Source organism: Leptodactylus fuscus, chromosome 5 (assembly GCF_031893055.1).
Source record: "Leptodactylus fuscus isolate aLepFus1 chromosome 5, aLepFus1.hap2, whole genome shotgun sequence".
Lineage (NCBI taxonomy): Eukaryota > Metazoa > Chordata > Amphibia > Anura > Leptodactylidae > Leptodactylus > Leptodactylus fuscus.
Window position 1 is genome coordinate 13,793,474 of NC_134269.1, and position 19,823 is coordinate 13,813,296.

The following is a 19,823-nucleotide window of genomic DNA, read 5'->3' on the forward strand; positions in this document are numbered from 1 at the left end:
ACATTCTGTAGATTGTGTCAGTGAGGAGAAGGTCTCAGCTACTAAAAGTTGGGAACGCCGGATGAATAAAAAATGTTTGCCTGGTTCTCAAGCGTCTGTGGTTCAAGCTGAACCAAAATACAAGGCAGGGAAAACTCAGAATTCCTCCAGAACTGGTTTGTCTGGTGAGGGTCCGGTGGCCCCTCATAAAAGGGGGGGTACTGTAACATCTCTGCCTGTTCAGGCCTCTGCTCGCATGTTGCGGCGCAGGAGGCGGGTGCAGTTTGATAATCTGCTTAAAGTTTTTAGTTGCACTGTGTGAACACGGCTCTAGTCCTTAATTGGATTTGCACCACACCCGTCTTCTGCCATGTTTGCCTCTGTTCATTTAGTGTTTGATTTTGTCTTGCCTGTGATTGACAGCTTTCCTTCCTATCAAGTTCAGGGCGGGTTCTTCCTCCCCTATTTAGTCTTGGCTCACAGTCACACTGGTGCCGGTTATTGCCCTAGCTTTCTGGTTTTTCTTGCTGTTATATTACTTGTACTTTAATCCTTGACCTTTGGCTTCCCTACTGACAATTCTTTTGGACTCCGTTTTGGCACTGCATCGCTCTCCTGTTGCCGAGCCCTGGCTGGCTGACCTCCCTTTGTTGTTGTTCGTCTTGTCTGCGTTTTGTGTGTCACGTATTCAGGGAGAGATTGTCTTCGTGGTTGTCGCCTATTACGTAGGATAGGGTCTGGCAATGGGAGGGGAAAGCGGGGGGCTTCAGCTTAGGGCTCATTGTCACTTGTGCCCCTCCCTCCAGGGTTCACCAGCAGCTTCTGGGGAATTATCGTCTGCCATTCCCTAACAGTAGAAAACTCTTAGGGCCCCTAGGAACCTATCTATAAAACATAGTGTAGAATACTCTTAGGGCCCCTAGGAACCTATCTATAAAACATAGTGTAGAATACTCTTAGGGCTCCTAGGAACCTATCTATAAAACATTGGATATGTTACTCCGTGTTATAGATCAATGTAACATGTTACGGTGCAATCCTGGCATTCATCTACACTGTTGGTGGGAAGGGCAGGTAACTATAAGCTAGTGGTTACAATAATTTTAGTCACCTATCTCAGCAGAGCAGGAAACCTAAACCCCAGCGCAGTGCTCCTCTATGTACCTAATAGTCACACCTTTTCCTGGGCCACCGGTTCTTTCACTTCTCAGAAAGTGAAAAGCCGATTCATTTCTATATATCATAACTGTCTGTATGATAATGCTAAGACCGCCCAACCGGTAGTGATATACAGGCAGGATTATACATTGTATCATTTAATTAGAAATAAAGCGTGGCCTAGGGCCTGGAGGTCACATTCATTGTCACCACCCTCAGTAAATTCATTATGACATATGTGCAATACATGATATGAGGTTTAGGCCGGATTTACACATTCACATGTCATATATATGTGGAGTCTTCATGCAAAATAAGGAATATTAGGCCAAGAAATATGTTCATCTACAACGGACAGCACAGAATGAGCAGCGTTGAGCGGATGTGTAAATGAGGCCCTATAACAGATATATCTGTATATGGAAAAGAACAAAAACAAACAACAAAAATGGCATCAGCTACGTTTTAAACCAACAGTGCGCATTTATGGCAGTCAAGGAAAAGGACCTGGAGACTCCCCCCCCCCCCCCCCCCCCCCCAAAAAAAAAAAAAAAAAAAAAAAAAATGGCTGCCTGTTATGGTTCTGTGTGTGTGTATATATATATATATATATATATATATATATATATATATATATATATATATATATAAAAAAAAATAATAAACTTTAACTACAGAAGCGTTAGTCTGCAGACACTGCAGCAAGGTTCACAGGCCCAGATGGGTGGCTGTAAGTCTGAACAGCGTGCTACCAGTTAAACTGCACTGGCAGTCATGTGGCGCGGTACACAATGTGAACAAGCTGCAAGAACACCCTGCCAGTTAACCTCACTGGACAGGTGCACAGTACAGCTGAAGCAGCAAGGCTGCCAAGGGTTAAGTGTCACCCCATGTCAGCAACAGAACATTCTCTGCAACAGCTAAGAGCTACGAAGTGAGTAGACAGTTACATTGGCTACTGATTCCCACTGGCAGAGCCAAGAAATCCTGACTAGATCCCTAGAGACTACTCCTACCATTAACTGTAACCTGGCCCTAACCTCCTGTCTTAAGGTACTTAGTCAAAGTGTGAGCACCGGGCAGGCATCGGCTCACACCATATAAAGGCTAGTCCCTGCCCAACAGGGCGGTGGCCATGATGTCACCGATCATGCTCAGTATGGGCAAAACGGGACTTAGCCTCAGAAGGCCGAAAGCTGGACTTACACTCTAGACACCTCACTACCCGAGACCGAGGGCAAGAGTTAGATTGACCCGCAGGTGTCACTGTGCGCTGAGAGAGAACCCTGCGGGACCCAATCCTAACACTGCCCCAATGAAAGCGCCGCCTAAGGCAGCTGCCTCACCTCGCCTCATTATCGGTGCACCCATGTGCATAGTATATAGTATATATCTTCGGCATCCCAGAGGGCTCCTACTTATATTGTGTTTGTCTTTGTGTCTCTGGTTATATTTATACATCCTGTGTAGCATATCCTGTGGCACTGCATCCACCACTACAACTCGCACCCTCCAGTTCCCTCCATCTGGGCTGAGGCATATCTATTGGGTAAGGATGTATAATACTGTGCCCAGCTGTAGTACCGTACAGTATAAGTGTAAACAGTGCCTTGCAAAAGTATTCACCCCCCCTCCCAACATGAGCTTTGTAGCAAATTGCAAACAGATTTTCCTTAAATTTGTCAAAAAATGTTAAAACCCCATGAACATGCCTGTCCCCTTCTGAGACCTCCTGAGCAGCTAGGAGTTCCTCTTATGTGCTGGGTGCTGTAGACAGAGGCGTGCCCTGTATACGCCATGAGCTCACTGTATACCAGCCCCCAGCCTGTCACAGTCTCCAAGCAATGTGGACCAGAAAGCGACTACTGCTCCTATTCTTCTGGATTGGATGTATCATAGGGGTAAGTACTGGGAGGTGTAGTGTACAGGGCAGGAGGACATAGACTGGGCTATACAAGGAGCTGACCTCAATTTTACAAAAACTCCTGAATGGGGAGTCTCATTGGGTTGTAAGACATACTAGGGGCAGTAGTAGGAGTCTTACAGTACGGAGCTCGGGCTCTAAACCCCCCGTGTAAATATCTAGGCTTCAATGTGAACAAAACTAGGAGAAAGTTTATGATTTGTACTGACGAATGATTTTTGAGGACAGGCGCGGCTCAGAAAATTTTTGCTATAGCGTGTTTTATATAATGTATAAAAAGTTTATTATAGGATTTTCCCCAACTACTTGTGATAGAAGACGAGGAGCCACAGATTTTTTTTATTATAATATATATACAGAACTATATTTGTTTTTTATCCCTTTATTTTATGTTTTTATTTTATATTATAATATATAGAGAATAATATTTATTTTTATCCTTTTATTTCATGTTTTTATTCATTATATATATATATATATATATATATATATATATATATATATATAACTATATTTATTTTTTATCCATTTATTTCATGTTTTTATTTTTATTGTAATTTATAGAGAATTACATTTCTCTTTTTATTCCTTTATTTTGTTTTTAGTTTTTATTATAATATATTTATTTTTTTATTCCTTTATTTTATTTTTTATTATATTATATACAGAATTACATTTTTTTTGTATCTCTTCATTTTCATGCTTTTTCTTTTATATTATAATATGAACAGTTACATTTATTTTATTTCATATTTTTTGCTAGGATGTTTTATTTTTTATTTTTATTACGCTATCACTAGAAGCAACATATTATAAGTTTATTTTATTATATCTTTGTATTTTCTGAGATTATTTTGACCCCATTTTCATACCCTGTTAGATCATGTATGATTAGACCTATTTAGTTCGTCTTTGCGTTGCATTTTCTAAAATCCATAAATTGTCATATTTTTCTGCTGAATTCCGGTGAGGATACAAATAAAAGCTTTTATGCAAGAATATTTGATGTAACTGATGTGGAATTTGTGGTGCTAATGGCAGAATAAACCCACTAAGAGGTTGCGCCAGAAATAATGAGCAAATAAACAAATTCTAGTTTGACGAAGGATCACAAAGATGGAGAGTGACATCGGTACAATCTCCAGTAAAACCTAATGGACCCTGGACAAGGGAACATCTTCCATGTGGTGACCCAAGGTAATGGCCTCAGGCGGCGCCGCCTCATGCGTGGTGGAGGTATTGCGCCCTGCTGTCTGTAATTGTACCAGGGTTGTCATATGGCCAGGTAAATGGGGTACTGCCTCAGATCCCAGCTGACAAGTTCCTGCATTCTAGCAATTTCACCTATCGTTTGCACCCAGTCTGAAAAAGGAGATTCTTTCTTCCTCCATTTAAAAAGAATCAAAAACTTGACTGCCTGAACCAATAAAGTGAGCAGATATATTTATAAAATGTATAAAAAAAATTTTTTTATGTTATTTCATCATTCTCAAAAACTGTAATGCCTTAGTCATTCCTCTATGAGGTCATTAATTAATATGTAAAAAAGAACAGGGTGTAATTTTAACCCCCGTGCTACCCCAGTGGGAATAGTGACCCTGTCTAATACTGACCACTCTGATGCTGCACTAGTACTAGTGACTCCCTCTAAGACTGACCCCTGTGATACCCCACTGGTAACAATACTACTTCTAATACTGGCCCTCGCGGTACCACCCTGGTAACAGTGACCTATTCTAATACTGACCCCTGTGGTATCCCATTAGTAATAGTGACTTCTTCTAATTCTGACCCCTGTGGTACCCCACCAGTAACAGTGAGCCCCTTTATTATAGATCCCTGTGGTACTCCACTTGCAACTGTGACTCTTTCTCATACTGACTCCTGTGGTACCCCACTGGTAACAGTGACCATTCTAATACTGACCCCTTTGGTACCCCACTGACAACAATGACTTGTAACTCTGCTGTTACTCTGTTTTCCTTTTGTCCCAACAGCAGCACAAGGCTCGCTCCCTATGTGTTATGTATTTATTCTTTCTAATTACTTGTTTGGGTGTTGGTAATTCCTTCCTTATATTGAGGAGGGGGAGGGGGTTAACATTTAACCATTACACTGTTCATTAAAATTTCCATTCTGTCCTACCAGCCCACAGGGGAAGAAATACCCCAGTATTGTGCTGCTGTTGGGACTAAGAGAAAACAGATTAATGTCATAACCTACTCGTCTACACATACCAACACACGTTCTCCCCCAATCCAAACATTCACATTATATGTACCAACCTTTTGCGCTACCCATCATCATCATCATCTCATATTATGTACTAACCTTTATAAATGACTTTAGAAAGATTAAATGCATTATATTTCTAACACTGTGGTTCCAGGAGGGGAAAATAGTTGGGTTGTGTTTACAGAGGGGAGGAAGTACAGGTTGTGGGTTGTGATGTTACTGTAACTTTTCTCTTTCTCTGCTCTACTTGCAAAATGACATATTTAACCCCTTCCCGCCGATGGCATTTTTTGATTTTCGTTTTTGACTCCCCTCCTTCTAAACCCCATAACTTTTTTTTATTTCTCCACTCCCAGAGCCATATGAGGTCTTAATTTTTGCGGGACAAATTTTTCTTCATGATGCTACTATTAATTATTCTATATAATGTACTGGGAAGCAGGAAAAAAATTCAGAATGGGGTGGATTTGAAGAAAAAATGCATTTCTGCGACTTTCTTACGGGCTTTGGTTTTACGGCGTTCACTGTGCAGCCAAAATGACATGTCCCCTATATTCTGTGTTTCGTTACGGTTCCAGGGATACCAAATTTATATGGTTTTATTTACATTTTGACCCCTAAAAAAAATTCCAAAACTGTGTTAAAAAATTTTTTTTTCTAAAAGTCGCCATATTCCAACGGCCGTAACTTTTTTATACGTAAGTGTACGGGGATGCATAGGGCGTCTTTTTTTGCGGGGCCGGGTGTACTTTTTAGTTCTACCATTTTCGGGAAATGTTATTGCTTTGATCACTTTTTATTCAAATTTTTATCAGAATCAAAACAGTGAAAAAACGGCGGTTTGGCACTTTCGACTATTTTTCCCGCTACGGCATTTACCGAACAGGAAAAATATTTTTATAGATTTGTAGAGAGGGCGATTTCGGACGCGGGGATACCTAACATGTATATGTTTCACAGTTTTTAACTACTTTTATATGTGTTCTAGGGAAAGGGGGGTGATTTGAACTTTTAATTCTTTTTATATTTTTTTTAACTTTTTTTTTTTTTTGCATTTATTAGACCCCCTAGGGGTGTTGAACCCCAGGGGGTCTGATCACTAATGCAATGCATTACAATGCTAATGCATTGCAATGCATTGCAAAAAAGCATCCTCTCTTTTGCAGGCTGCATAGACCAGCCTGCAAAAGAGAGGATTTGCAGACAAGCCTGGGAGCCTGTACAAGGCTCCCGGCTGTCATGGCAATGGGACGTCAGCCCTGGAGCATGCTCCAGGAGCCGGCGATCCCGGCCAAAATGGCGGCACCCATGCCAGCCGCCTGGCTCTCGGGCGGTCGCCATAGTTACAGACCCGACATGTGCCGTACTATGGCGCATGTCGGGAAGGGGTTAAAGCATGTTGCAAAGTAGTTACAAATAACAGTATATACAGTGTGTGTATATATATATATATATATATATATATATATTACACACACACACACACACACTTTCGTGCTATCACTCCCAGATATCCTCCAAATACTGAATTTACAACCCCAAGGAGGACAAGCAAGTTCTGCATATCAAGGAAGTATGTAGGATCGATATAAGTCACATCAAGCCCCTAGCTCCAATCTGTGACATGTGCAAGGGGCATAAAATCCAGAATGGAAGCAAAGTTTTTTTTTTTTTTTTTTTTTTTTTTTTTATTTATTCACATGGAACCTCAAAAATGGGATCACATAATGCGGGATGATTGTGCGATTGTAAGGGAATTACTAGTTGAGCAATTCCCCAGGGCTGCTGAAACCAGGGAGGAAGGCAAAGACAGAGGCAGTGAGTCCTAAACTCGACCCAGCCCCTATCCCTGCCTAATTGCCACAACTATCCTATGACAGGGACAACTGGGCAACGGTTCCTTCTCTGAATATGTGTAAACACAAGACAAGACAGCACAGAAGAGGAGTCAGCAATCCAAGGGTCAAAGCCAAAGAAACAAAGCAGTACCAAATCCTAATCCAACAGAGTAGTCACAAGAAAAGCCAATAGTCAGAGGTCAGTAAGTACAATATAATAAGAACAAGTAGAAAACTTAGCGAGGACAAAGGCAAAACAGCCATCAAACCTGTGTGGGCAGAGGACCTGTCTATAGGGAGTCCGGAACCAGCCACAGACTTGATTGGCAGATAAGCTGTCAATCACACAGGTGAGGCTAAGTTTAACTATTAAGGAGCAGAGGGAAACCAAGGAGAAGGAGATAGATGTGGTGGAAATCAATTACTGAGGTGAGGAATAGGACAGTCTTCAGACAATACAAGAAGAACCTAAAGCAAGGTATAATAAGGGAACGTAGTTCCTGCACCGCAGCATGCTAGTGGAGGGTGGCGCCAAGACCTGAATAGGTAGAGATGTTATAGCAATGTCTTAAGATCATCCACATGCTGGTCATCACCACTTCTTGCAAACTAAGAGGGACAGAACTCTTGTACGGAGAGACCTTGCTTTATCACTCCGGCAGATCGTTACGTGCCTAGGCCAATGTCTGCACTGGTCAACACTGCCTGTCCCAGCGGTCGGGAAAACAATGAGAAACTGGAATGATGGTAAACTTCTGCATCGATGGATCGTCGGCCCCAGGTCACCGCCGAGGCCTGTACTTCACCTCAGAGGTCTCGTTAGGTGTGCTGATGTCGTTACACTTTGACAATGACGTCGGTGCCTCCCACATGGGGCGAAGAGACCTAAGAGTATAATAAAGATTCATTGCTGATACTCCATCGCTCTGGGGTGCCCACTGAGCCCATCATTGGCCTCAGCAGAGACCCGCTAGTGATTGGCTTAATGGGCATCTCAGGGAATTTCCTGTGCGTGTTGTGATACCAGGTAGTAAAGACCAACAGAAACACGGCAGAGTTGGAACCGAAGCTGCGGAGGAGTCATTTTTGTACCCTAAAACCACTTTTCACTTTTTCCATTTGTACGTTCCCCAGTCGCGTAGTATTCCTTTGAGTCAATAGTATTTTAGGTTTCATAGGAAGTACGGTTACTTTTTGCAGAAATGACAAAGATAGCTGCAGCTGTCACTGGTGGAAACTTCCCCGAAAGTTTAGCATAGGTCTCATTATAGACCCATGAGGATACTTTTATTTCCCTGTTGTTCAGATGCAAACTATGACCAAAGATGGCAGAAACAAAAATATCTATTAGACAATGATAAAGTTAGAAATATGTCAAATTCATTTTTTACATTGTCTTGGTATATCCTATGAGCACCAGGAATATACATGCCCTGTGTATGATCACAAGTCAACACCATCAAGTCTCGTCAAATATTAGTTGCTGTCCTAGCAGATACAGTTGACCGTTGTGATAATATATGGGTGCCCTTCAATTATATATCACATAATAAAAAATTTCATATTTTAGGAGGACTCCATAAGCTCCATTCAATAGACATCCTTCCACCGATTCCGGCACAGTTGGAATTTTTTCTCTAGCCCCCACCATTCCCAAACAATCAGTGCTGTTAGTTACAGCACAGTTCTACTGTCAAGTGGGTGGTTCTAGCTGGGAGAGGACAGCATGGGACCGCCCACCTGACTAAGGAAAGCACAATTGTGCTGAAACTAGCAGCACTGATTCTTCGGGAATGGTGGGGGCTAGAGAAAAAATTCCAACTGCGCCAGAATCAGTGGAGCAGGACCGATGGAAGGATCAAAGGAGATGGAGTTGGAGAAGGTGATTAAAGGTCCTGTTTAAGTGAAAATTTATTATATTGTAGTCAAATTTTCCTAGGTGAACCCCAAACTGCACCATTGTCGTGTAATGTGTGCACTGTACACGCTTACTGGGGTAAGTCATCTGTAGTCCTTATGATCTTCACATTTCTCTGTTACCCTGGCGGCTTGAGTCTAATGCTATGTCACATGACCCTTATTGTGATTGTCCACATCTTACCACATCAAACAAATATCTTACTCAAGGCCATAGATATGCAATGTGGGCGATCTGGGTGGTCACAATATGGGTCACATGACATAACATGGCGATACTGATTATGGGCACTATCAGACTGAAGCTTCTTGTACCGACCAGAAAAAATAATTCTAGGAAATGGACCATGGTACCCTTCAAATTTGGGTGTCCTCTGCTGGATCAATATTGTGTAAGAACCGTGGCCCACTGGAGGATCCTCAAGTACTCTGGTGGGTCACTGATCATAGCAAAATGCAGTGATCATGGGGACTCTATATAGCACACAATTAAGTCCAAAATGGCTCTCCCTCAATTTGGGTCCTGCTTTCCGCCACCTCCCTCTAGCTGGGTCCTGCACCATTTATAAAATGGGGCTTGTAGCAAACCTCTACTCATGGTCTTGACAATGGGGTGGTCTTTACAGTCAGGAGATATTTCACTGTATAACTGTTTCTTGAACATGTCATATGACCTCTAAGCTTTTCTATTTATTTTATTTTTATTGATACCATCAGTTATTCTACGGGTTTGTAGGCATCGACTATTTGGATAACTACATACCAAGTGCCTTCAAGGTCTTCAAGAAACCCTACATCAGATATCCCTTTACGTTTATCGGTCCTAAAAACTCCAGCCTATTAGACCTTCTCAAGGTCATTGACTGGCCTGAGCCTCCATCGGCTGTGAATTATTCTAGCTCAACAAGTCCTGAACACTGTGATTATTACTTATTAAACCCTCGAGATACATACAAGGTTGGTGACTTTTTGGAAGTTCTCATCACAGCTCGGGATCACAATGGACAACCAAAAAACTATGGTGGAGACTTCTTCCAGGCCAAGGTTCACTCTATAAATGTGAAGGCTGGAGTGACAGGAAGGGTGAAGGACTATGGCAATGGCATCTATTCAGCCACATTTCTGCTTCCATGGCCCGGAGAAGCTCAAGTGCACATCAGGCTCATACACTCCAGTGAGGCCGTGGATGTTCTCAAGAAGAAGAGGGAGAATGATCCCGGAAAGGTAAGAAATGAAAGTTAAGTCTTCCAGTCTCTACAGTATTTATCTTATTACTCTAGCGTATCCCAAAATGACAACCAATATGGCCACCATTATTATTAATATGGAAAATAAATACTTCAACATATAAGTGTCCATTTAGATCCACCAACATAAAATTTGAGCAAGAAGACCTTTCACCACCTCCAACTCTTTCCATCCTTCAATAGGTACTGCTCAGTTGGAATTTTTCTCTAGCACCCATTGTTCTCAAACAATCATCTCTCTTGTCCGGTGGCTGTTCCCTGTCTTTCTTCTCGAGCCTAGGACCACCCACCTGACAGTAGAGAGCATAATTATGCTGAGACTATCAGGAATGTTTGCTCGGGAATGGTACGGGCTAGAGAAAAAATTCCAACTGAGCCAGAATCAGTTGAGCAGAACTTACTGAAGGATGCAATGAGTTGGCGTTGTTGGTGGTGAAAGATCTCTCTCAAAGTTTTTGAAACGATATTTTTTGTCTTTTAGATCTATTTCTATGGATATTTCCACTATAATGGCAGCAGCGCGGTGATGGAGTGCAATGTGCAGGTTCCTGGAAATGACTCCTGCACGTATCTGGATCCTGTTAGCGGTGACAAGTGGCAGTGTGTGAGACCGCAGAAGATGCCATGTAATTCATTGATCTATCACTCGGCAGGGGGTTACCAAAAAGTGACCAACGATCTGGAGGATTCTCTACTTAGTGAGTGAGTGATGCTCTTTTCTTCAATTTTTATTGGACCTTTATGGCAGCACCACAAAGGATGTAGTCAAGATCACAGCCAATGTTTCGAAGTTTTCGGTGTCTCCATTGCCGAGATATGGTTTGTCAATGTGCACTTGAGATCCATGGAGTAATGAGGGAGTTAAGGTTTATCTCTTTGGAGCAATGGTAATTCCCTTGTTACTACAAAGTGCACATTTGCAAAATTGGTACATACCGTGCCTATATCGCATAGAGTTTAACAGAAAGCTGTTGGGCCTGGGAGATGTCATCCCTTCTGGGATTCTGAGATGTCTGGGATCCTGGATATTCTAGAAGCGTTGGCAAGTGCTTCATAGATGAGGTTGGATGAAGATGTCAGTCCAACAAGTCCAACCTATAACCCTACAGTCCCCTACAGTGTTGATCCAGAGGAAGGCAAACATACCCATGAGACTTATGCCAATTGCACCGTGTAGTGCTCCTTACAGCTGTTGGCCTATGAATATTTATGGCCTATCCACAATGGAAACCTGACAGAGGTCCATTGAATACCTGCCAGGGGGCCACAACAATGCACTTGGGAAGATGACCAGATGCCTTCACGCAATATTATCTGCGTTCTTAGGAAGGTTTTTTTTTTGTATTTTGGTAAAAATACAGTCTGAAAACGTCAAGAAACATTGTCCTAGAGAACTCCTTTAACTAAATTTAGTTCCCATCATTACACCGCATGGAGCCATTATCAGCATGTCCACAAGAGAATCAGAGTCAGTCAGGTCTTTCAACCACGCTTTAAATTCACGGTGTACTCCAATCCCCTCAATATACAAAAATAATTGTCTGTCAGCCCCCTTGATGTCCAGCAATGGTTACCCATAAAAATAGTTATACTGACAGTTTAGCCAGTATAAGGTGGAGAGGAACTGTGACCGTCATCATGAGGTTCTACCATCCTTCGATGGAATTTGTCACCCGTTTGGACTTCCTTTCCAAGCAACCTTACTTCTGCCCTGCCTGGGACGTTACTGCATGATCTGAGTCCTCAGTTGATCCCTGGGGAGGTCCATTCTTCTGAAAAATGTAGAGAACCAGTCCACATTGATCATCACACATGGTCTAGGAGGTTCTACACATCTAATGCTAAACCAAATGTGAGATTACTGACCTTCTTTGGTTTAGTGCTACACCATATAGTTGGATCCACCCATTATTTACAAGCTATGTAGTCATTCAGCAATGGTGGTTGGTGATTTGTATGTATATTGTATGTAGAAATAGAATCTGAGAAATGGAAGATGGCTGGAAGTGAAAAATGGTTGGCATTGGTCAGTGGTGGCACAGACTCAAGGAATTTTGGGGATTTTTGTGTCTATTCTGATGACTTACGATTTCCCTTTCTCAGTTCCGTCACTGACAAGACTATATATGGTTCAGTTCCTCCAATCATCGTCAAAAAAGATCGGGGATTCTCAGGTAAGGTCATAGGACACAATATGTTCTGGTTTTATGCAAATAAAGATCATGCAACCACAGGAACGGGGAGCCAGCCGTCAGTAGATTTGAGCGATCGAGATCGGATTCCGATCGGCGATTGAGTAAATTTCACGATCGCGATCGGAATTCCGATCCCAATTTTTTCTGGTGGGATCAAGGTCAGAGGTTATTTTCCACAAAGCTTGGCTACTGGCCAATCATAGTGGGAAAAGCTAACATTAGGGTTGAGTGATCGGGATTGGGAAAGATTGGATCCCGATCGGCGATCGAGCAAATTTCACCATCGCAATTGGGATCGGCTGGAAATGATCAAAAATCAGATTTAAAAAACGATCCTGAAATCTCAAGATCGGCTCCACCCTAGTTGTCAGTGAAACCTGAAGGAGTTGGTAGGGATGGTTTATTATCTCATCTCTCAATCTCACCTATCCCATACTCTTACAGATCAAATCTCCAAGCTTCCCACCTGTAGACCTGGACAAGAGCTTCTCCAACCTTCTGGGTTCTATTATGAAGATACTTGGACATCCTTAGTGTGTCGGGGACGTCATTTTCCTAAACCTTCAGATGCCCTTGGCTGTCTTAAAGGAAAAGACATCCATATGTTTGGAGACTCCACTCTGCGACAGTGGTTTGAGTACCTGGAGAGGTTCATACCTAGTAAGAGCTTCATGTTACATATCATAGTAATGAACGGCCATCTTTAAAGAGGTTTCTTGTCTTAAAGGGGTATTAATGTAAAGGGGCATTCTAGCAAGTTGAAGTTATCTCCAATGAAAACCTGATCAGTCATGGTCTGAGTGCTGGGGCAGACACTGATCACAAGAACGTGCAGTGGTGTAACAGCGACTGGACCTGGAGAGATATAGGGCCCACGGTTAGCTGGAGATGGCCAGGGCCTTGCAGCACCCTGACAACGGTTGGGGAAATCCTGGTTCCCCAACTACTATACATCTCAGGCAGCAGAGATCATTACTTGTCTCTTTGCTTTTAGACAGCGCCTGGTGTTATGTGATGTATGTACATGTCACTGTGGACCCCTTTCCAATAGATGCCTGACCAGTGGTGGTAAGAAAAATAAGAAACACATATACTCAAGGCTCTTAGGAATCCAGCAATCCCTATGCTCTTCAGAGCTCTTCCGGCCTGCGACTGATATCACGCCTCCCAATTAGGCCCAATCAAAAGACCCAGCGGTAACCTCTGGGGCACACGACATCAGTAACAAGCAGAAGAGGCTGAAGACACATATTATACTGTGTGGATGCCATTGTAGAGCTTTATACTGTGTGTGGAAAAACTGTGGAGCACATTATACTGTGTGGATGCCATTGTGGAGCATATACTACTGTGTGGGGCACACTGTGGAGCATATTATACAGTGTGGAGCACACTGTGGAGCATATTATACAGTGTGGAGCACACTGTGGAGCATATTATACAGTGTAGGGCACACTGTGGAGCATATTATACAGTGTGGAGCACACTGTGGAGCATATTATACTGTGTGGAGCACATTGTGGAGCATATTATACTGTGTGGGTGCCACTGTGCAGCATTGTACTGTATGGCTAACATTGTGGGAAGCATATAATACAGTGTGAGGCCATTGTGGAGCATTATACTGTTGCAGCACCCATAACCACCACTATCAAGAATACAATGTAGGGGGGGGTATAGGGGAACTGGGACAAAGTTTGCACCGGGGCCTACAAGGTTTTAGCTTCACCACTGAAAAAGTTGTTCCTATTTTCCTTTCTGAATGGAAGAATAAATGGGGCATGCAGACTGCTGGACACAGCCAAGCTGTATGAGGGCTTGTTTTTTGCATGGAGGAGGCGTAATTTTTATTAGTACCATTTTAGGTTAGACATAATTTCTTGTATAAGGGGGTATTTCTATCTAGGGCATTTTCTGGCATATCTACATTTCTACTGGCCTACATGCAAACAACAAATGGTATGTCAGAAGAAGAACTAAAAAATGTGCTGACAATGTGAGAAACCAAACCAATAACGTTATGAAATATGAAAAACCACCAGCAAAAATGTGAACTAAAACTTGTGTGGCCAAAAAAAGTGGTAAGCAGGGGTGACAAAGAAGTAGACACAGCATGATGAAACAATGGTATACATGTGTGAACGTACAAAAGAAACACTTAGTACAGTGGCGTAACTACCGTGGTAGCAGCTGCCACAGGGCCCGGGCCATTAGGGGGCCCGGTGACAGCCGCTAAAGCTGCGTTTTTTTTCAATAGGCAGTTACGGGCCCTATTCACTTGCCGATCCTGGCTGGGCCGGGATCGGCAAGTGACACTGCGGGCCCCACAAAGGCTATCATTATATTCGGGGGTCTTTGCAGACCCCCGAGTATAATGACCGGTGGATCGGGAGAGGTAAGGGAACATAACAAACACTGTTACTTACCTCTCCGCGATCCTGCCAGGCCTCCGTCCTACTGTTGTCTGACGTCTCTGACATCACATGAACCCGGCATACTTCCCGGGTCATGTGACGTCCAACGTCATTAACGAAGGACGCGAGCACAGGAAGACAGCACAGCACAGGAGCCGGGGAACAGGTAAGAAGCAACAGTGGTTTGTTTTTTTTAATGTTTTTATTCCCCGGGTCTCCGATTATTATACTCTGGGGTCTGAAAAGACCCCAGAGTATAATAATTGTTTATGGGTGTCCACAGAGGGACATAATACTTTGTGCAGGGGCCACTATTGGGGTTAATAGTGTGTGCAGGGGCCACTATTGGGGTTAATAGTGTGTGCAGGGGACACTGTTGGGGTTAATACTGTGTGCAGGGGACACTGTTGGGGTTAATACTGTGTGCAGGGGACACTGTTGGGGTTAATACTGTGTGCAGGGGACACTGTTGGGGTTAATACTGTGTGCAGGGGACACTGTTGGGGTTAATACTGTGTGCAAGGGACACTGTTGGGGTTAATACTGTGTGCAGGGGACACTGTTGGGGTTAATACTGTGTGCAGGGGACACTGTTGGGGTTAATACTGTGTGCAGGGGACACTGTTGGGGTTAATACTGTGTGCAGGGGACACTGTTGGGGTTAATAGTGTGTGCAGGGGCCACTGTTGGGGTTAATAGTGTGTGCAGGGGACACTGTTGGGGTTAATAGTGTGTGCAGGGGCAAGTAAGGGACATAATAGAGTGCGGAGGAGGGGGTCGGTCGAGGTCGAGGTCTTCGGCGTCAGTTGGGATGGGGGGGGGGGCCATGTCAAAAGTTCGCCACGGGGCCCCGCCATTCCTAGTTACGCCACTGACTTAGTACATGAGGAAGGCATAGCTTTTTTGACCCCGCTGACTCTACCTACTGACAAGTCTCAACGTCATGTCCAATGATAGATAAGGGTCAACTTCCGTTAGATAATATAGAAGGCCTGGTATGAGAGGAACATCTATCATGTAGATATTTTGGAGTCATTATAGATATCTACATCGTAAAGATGGCCATAGATGTGACAACTCTAATGGTCTCTCGTCAACACCAATAACATAATTTCAATAAAATGAGAGAGATTCATAAGATCTGGGAAGCTCAACCATTCTCATAGACATAAGGTTGTTGAGTGCTCCTGCTAAATTTAGTTGAACCCACCAAAAATTTGCAAGGTCTATAGTCCTCTTTATTTAGAAATGCAAGTTGAGACCTGTATGCATCAATCACCACCACAATGATGTGGTCACCTGATAAACCCTAAGAAACTTCAAGGATTGAGTAATAAATGGTTAATGCTTGTTTTAGACACTCTTTTTGAAGATATTTGTTTTCTCTGTAGGCCTCAAGAAGATAGACTTGCATGTGAACTACCAGTCAGGACCTCTGATAGCTGTAGATGCCAATGCTGGTCTGGTCATGAGATGGCGTGCTCATGGATTACCATTAAGGACCACCAAGACCATGATGTCCGACCTCCACTACGAAGCAGCTGACTTGGTAGGAATTGGTGGAGGGTCCGACACTGTGATCGTGTTGACCCTATGGGCTCATTTTGCCTCCTTCCCAGTGATGGTTTACTTAGAACGTCTGGAGAGAGTCCGTGAGGCCGTCTCAGCTCTGCTTTTTCGAAGTCCAGAGACGACGGTGATCATCAAATCAGCCAATACGGGTTACAAGTCAATATACGGCAGTGACTGGTTGTCTCTCCAGTTGGACATCTTACTGAGGGCAATGTTCAAGGGTATGGGGGTGATAATTCTGGATGCCTGGGACATGACCTCCTGCCATTATCTTCGTGACAGCATTCACCCAGGACCCCCAGTAATCAAGAATGAGGTGGACCTTATGTTGTCCTATATATGTCCATACTAATGGAGAAGAAAAATTTCTAGGACTATCTCAGCCACCATAACGCTAAGTGAAGATCACCTGATATCTCACCAATGTTTACATCTTAATATTTACTGAGCGGTGCACCTCTCAGAGAACATTTATGAATGTTTTTGGTTTGTTCTTGGTTTACTGCCTACTGTTTCCCATATATCATACAAAAATAGTAGAGTAGAGAAAGCTGCTGCCGGGACCTGAGAGTCGAGAGGGATTGTCCTAAAATAAACTTTTGTAACATGAGCAAACAGACTCTAATTGATTATACTACTATATAACTACTGATATACAACTCAATGGGGTTGCAGGTGTCTCTTGCGAAATGTGAAGAAGTCTTGGACCTCCAGATGAAAAGACAATTATTCAACAAACTTGGGAGTTGGATCTGACAATCACTGACTATTCGACAAAATGAATCACTTCCACAATGTTAACCTGTGCACAAAAAAAAGAAATCCAGGAAAAAGAACTTTCTATTAATATCACCTTGTTGAAATGTCGTTTTCATTTTTATTTATTTATTTTTTCGACTATGGCATTCATCGTATGGGAATTTTTTTTTTTTTCATGTTTGCTGTATAGGCATTCTAACAGGAGAATTCTATTCTATGGGAAGAGTAGTTATATTCTTGTACATAGGAGTAGTATTATAGTAGTTATATTCTTGTACATAGGAGCAGTATTATAGTAGTTATATTCTTGTACATAGGAGTAGTATTATAGTAGTTATATTCTTGTATATAGGAGCAGTATTATAGTAGTTATATTCTTGTACATAGGAGTAGTATTATAGTAGTTATATTCTTGTACATAGGAACAGTATTATAGTAGTTATATTCTTGTACATAGGAGCAGTATTATAGTAGTTATATTCTTGTACATAGGAGGTAGTATTATAGTAGTTATATTCTTGTACATAGGAGTAGTATTATAGTAGTTATATTCTTGTACATAGGAGTAGTATTATAGTAGTTATATTCTTGTACATAGGAGGTAGTATTATAGTAGTTATATTCTTGTACATAGGAGTAGTATTATAGTAGTTATATTCTTGTACAGCAGTATTATAGTAGTTATATTCTTGTACATAGGAGCAGTATTATAGTAGTTATATTCTTGTACATAGGAGGTAGTATTATAGTAGTTATATTCTTGTACATAGGAGGTAGTATTATAGTAGTTATATTCTTGTACATAGGAGGTAGTATTATAGTAGTTATATTCTTTTATTTTATTGTCTGTACAGGTGCTTAGCTTTGACTCTCTTGAGCCCTTGTTTTTCCCATTTTGTTTAACCCTATGTTGTATTCCAGGTGCTCCAGCAGATGCTCCAAGTGCTCTGAACACCCTTTTGCAGATGGATTAATAGTCAGCACTTTAGCTCTGTCTCTAACTGCACTTACATATAAGGGGCTTATATGAGATTGTGGTGTAGACTTCCTTTATATTCTGCCACCTTTAAGTACTTATATAATACAACATTCTGTCATTATATAAAAAGCATATGGAACGTTTGAGCACTGTTTAGGAGGACTAAATGGCCAGTATAAGAAGGGATTTAATGGGTAAAACTGTATTTACTCACATAACCACTATTGGGGGTTGTCCCATTATGGACACTTATCTCCTCTCCACATGACATGGGAAATGTGTCCGATCACAGGGGCTCAACTGCTGGGTCCCCCAGTAATCAGGGAATTCGGGGACCAAAACGCCCCTGGCAAAAGGGGGCATTATACCTTGTTGGGGCCTATCAGAGGTCTCACAGACACATTCCCTCATTGTAGGTCATAAAAGAGACTTCTATTTCCACACTCATCAGTCACGCTGGCCGACACAGGAGTGAAGTGCCCTATTACATTCCCCACAAAGCCACCACCACTCAGCACTTACAGTAGACGAAACACCAGTATACCCACACCATGCACACCGGGCACACAACAGGGTGATACGGCTAGTGATAGTCACTCTTCTGCAGAAAAGTAAAGTAGGAGTCGTCCACTCCCTGTATCGTATTCAACTCCTCTGCCTGCCACCGACCGGGACAATGGGACAGGGCCCAGAATTCAGGACTGTCCCACTGACTCTGGGACGGTTGTAAGGTATGGCTGTTGCTCTTGGAAAATGTGACTTAACAAGGTAGTTGATACAATCTGGAAGACTGATGATCCCTCTACTCTGGCTAAGAAGACACCCTCCAAGTATCAATGACTGGCCAGATGGGAGACAAATTCTGAGCCACCTGGAAACTATAGATGGCCTTCTATGAAGGGATAGGGGACACAATGCTACTCGCCATGCCGCTAAATCCATAGGGAGGCGGAATTGCTGTTTATTTCTGCTTTCTGTTCTTGGTGTAACATTTGGTCATAGATTTAAAGAATATAAAGAATGTCCCACCCTCTGTCTACGTCTTGTTCAGTGAAGAAAAATCAAACGCAAATTTTCTTGAAACTTTATAGATTGTCTCTCCACCAACTCGAAGTTAATGTGGAATTTGCTCCCATGCAGGGATAAATGGCAGGATTCTCTTCTCCCTCCAAAATGTCGTTCTCAGGGTCATGGAAACCTTTACGTTTCAGAAGATATTCTGGCTTTCTCAGCAACTGTAGCAATGTACACCAACAGTATACTATAATGAAATGTGGGAATCCGGGAGTGGGACAACTTCACTTACAGTAGTACCTCTTGAGAATTTTGCAGCTTAGCCCACTTGGCAATTTATCCTGAAGTTTGCATGGCCTCCTGGCCAGCTGCTGACACCCCTATATCCTTCTGGGATGATCTCACTCATGCAACAGGGATCCTATCCAGATTGATGTATACCCTCTGTCTTGCGTGGTCAAAGGAGGATCTGCCTTGTGCCCTCCTTTTCCCGGGTGCACACTTGCTCTACGCCCAAGTCCTCCAAGTTGCAGGTCACCCCAGACATTTTGTTTCTCAAGAAGGGCTCCTCAAGGACAATAAGCAATATCTT

General features: G+C 42.6%; 1 protein-coding gene across 1 annotated transcript; it reads left to right on the forward strand.

The window, feature by feature from the left end:
• Nucleotides 1–2,981: 2,981 nt before the first annotated feature.
• Nucleotides 2,982–16,886, forward strand: LOC142202373 (NXPE family member 3-like). Its single transcript, XM_075272465.1, has 6 exons — nt 2,982–3,038; nt 9,769–10,275; nt 10,780–11,000; nt 12,402–12,472; nt 12,938–13,153; nt 16,299–16,886. The coding sequence occupies exons 1-6, from the start codon at nt 2,982–2,984 to the stop codon at nt 16,829–16,831; spliced, it is 1,605 nt and encodes a 534-aa protein (XP_075128566.1). The 3' UTR covers nt 16,832–16,886.
• The last annotated feature ends 2,937 nt before the right edge of the window (nt 16,887–19,823 follow it).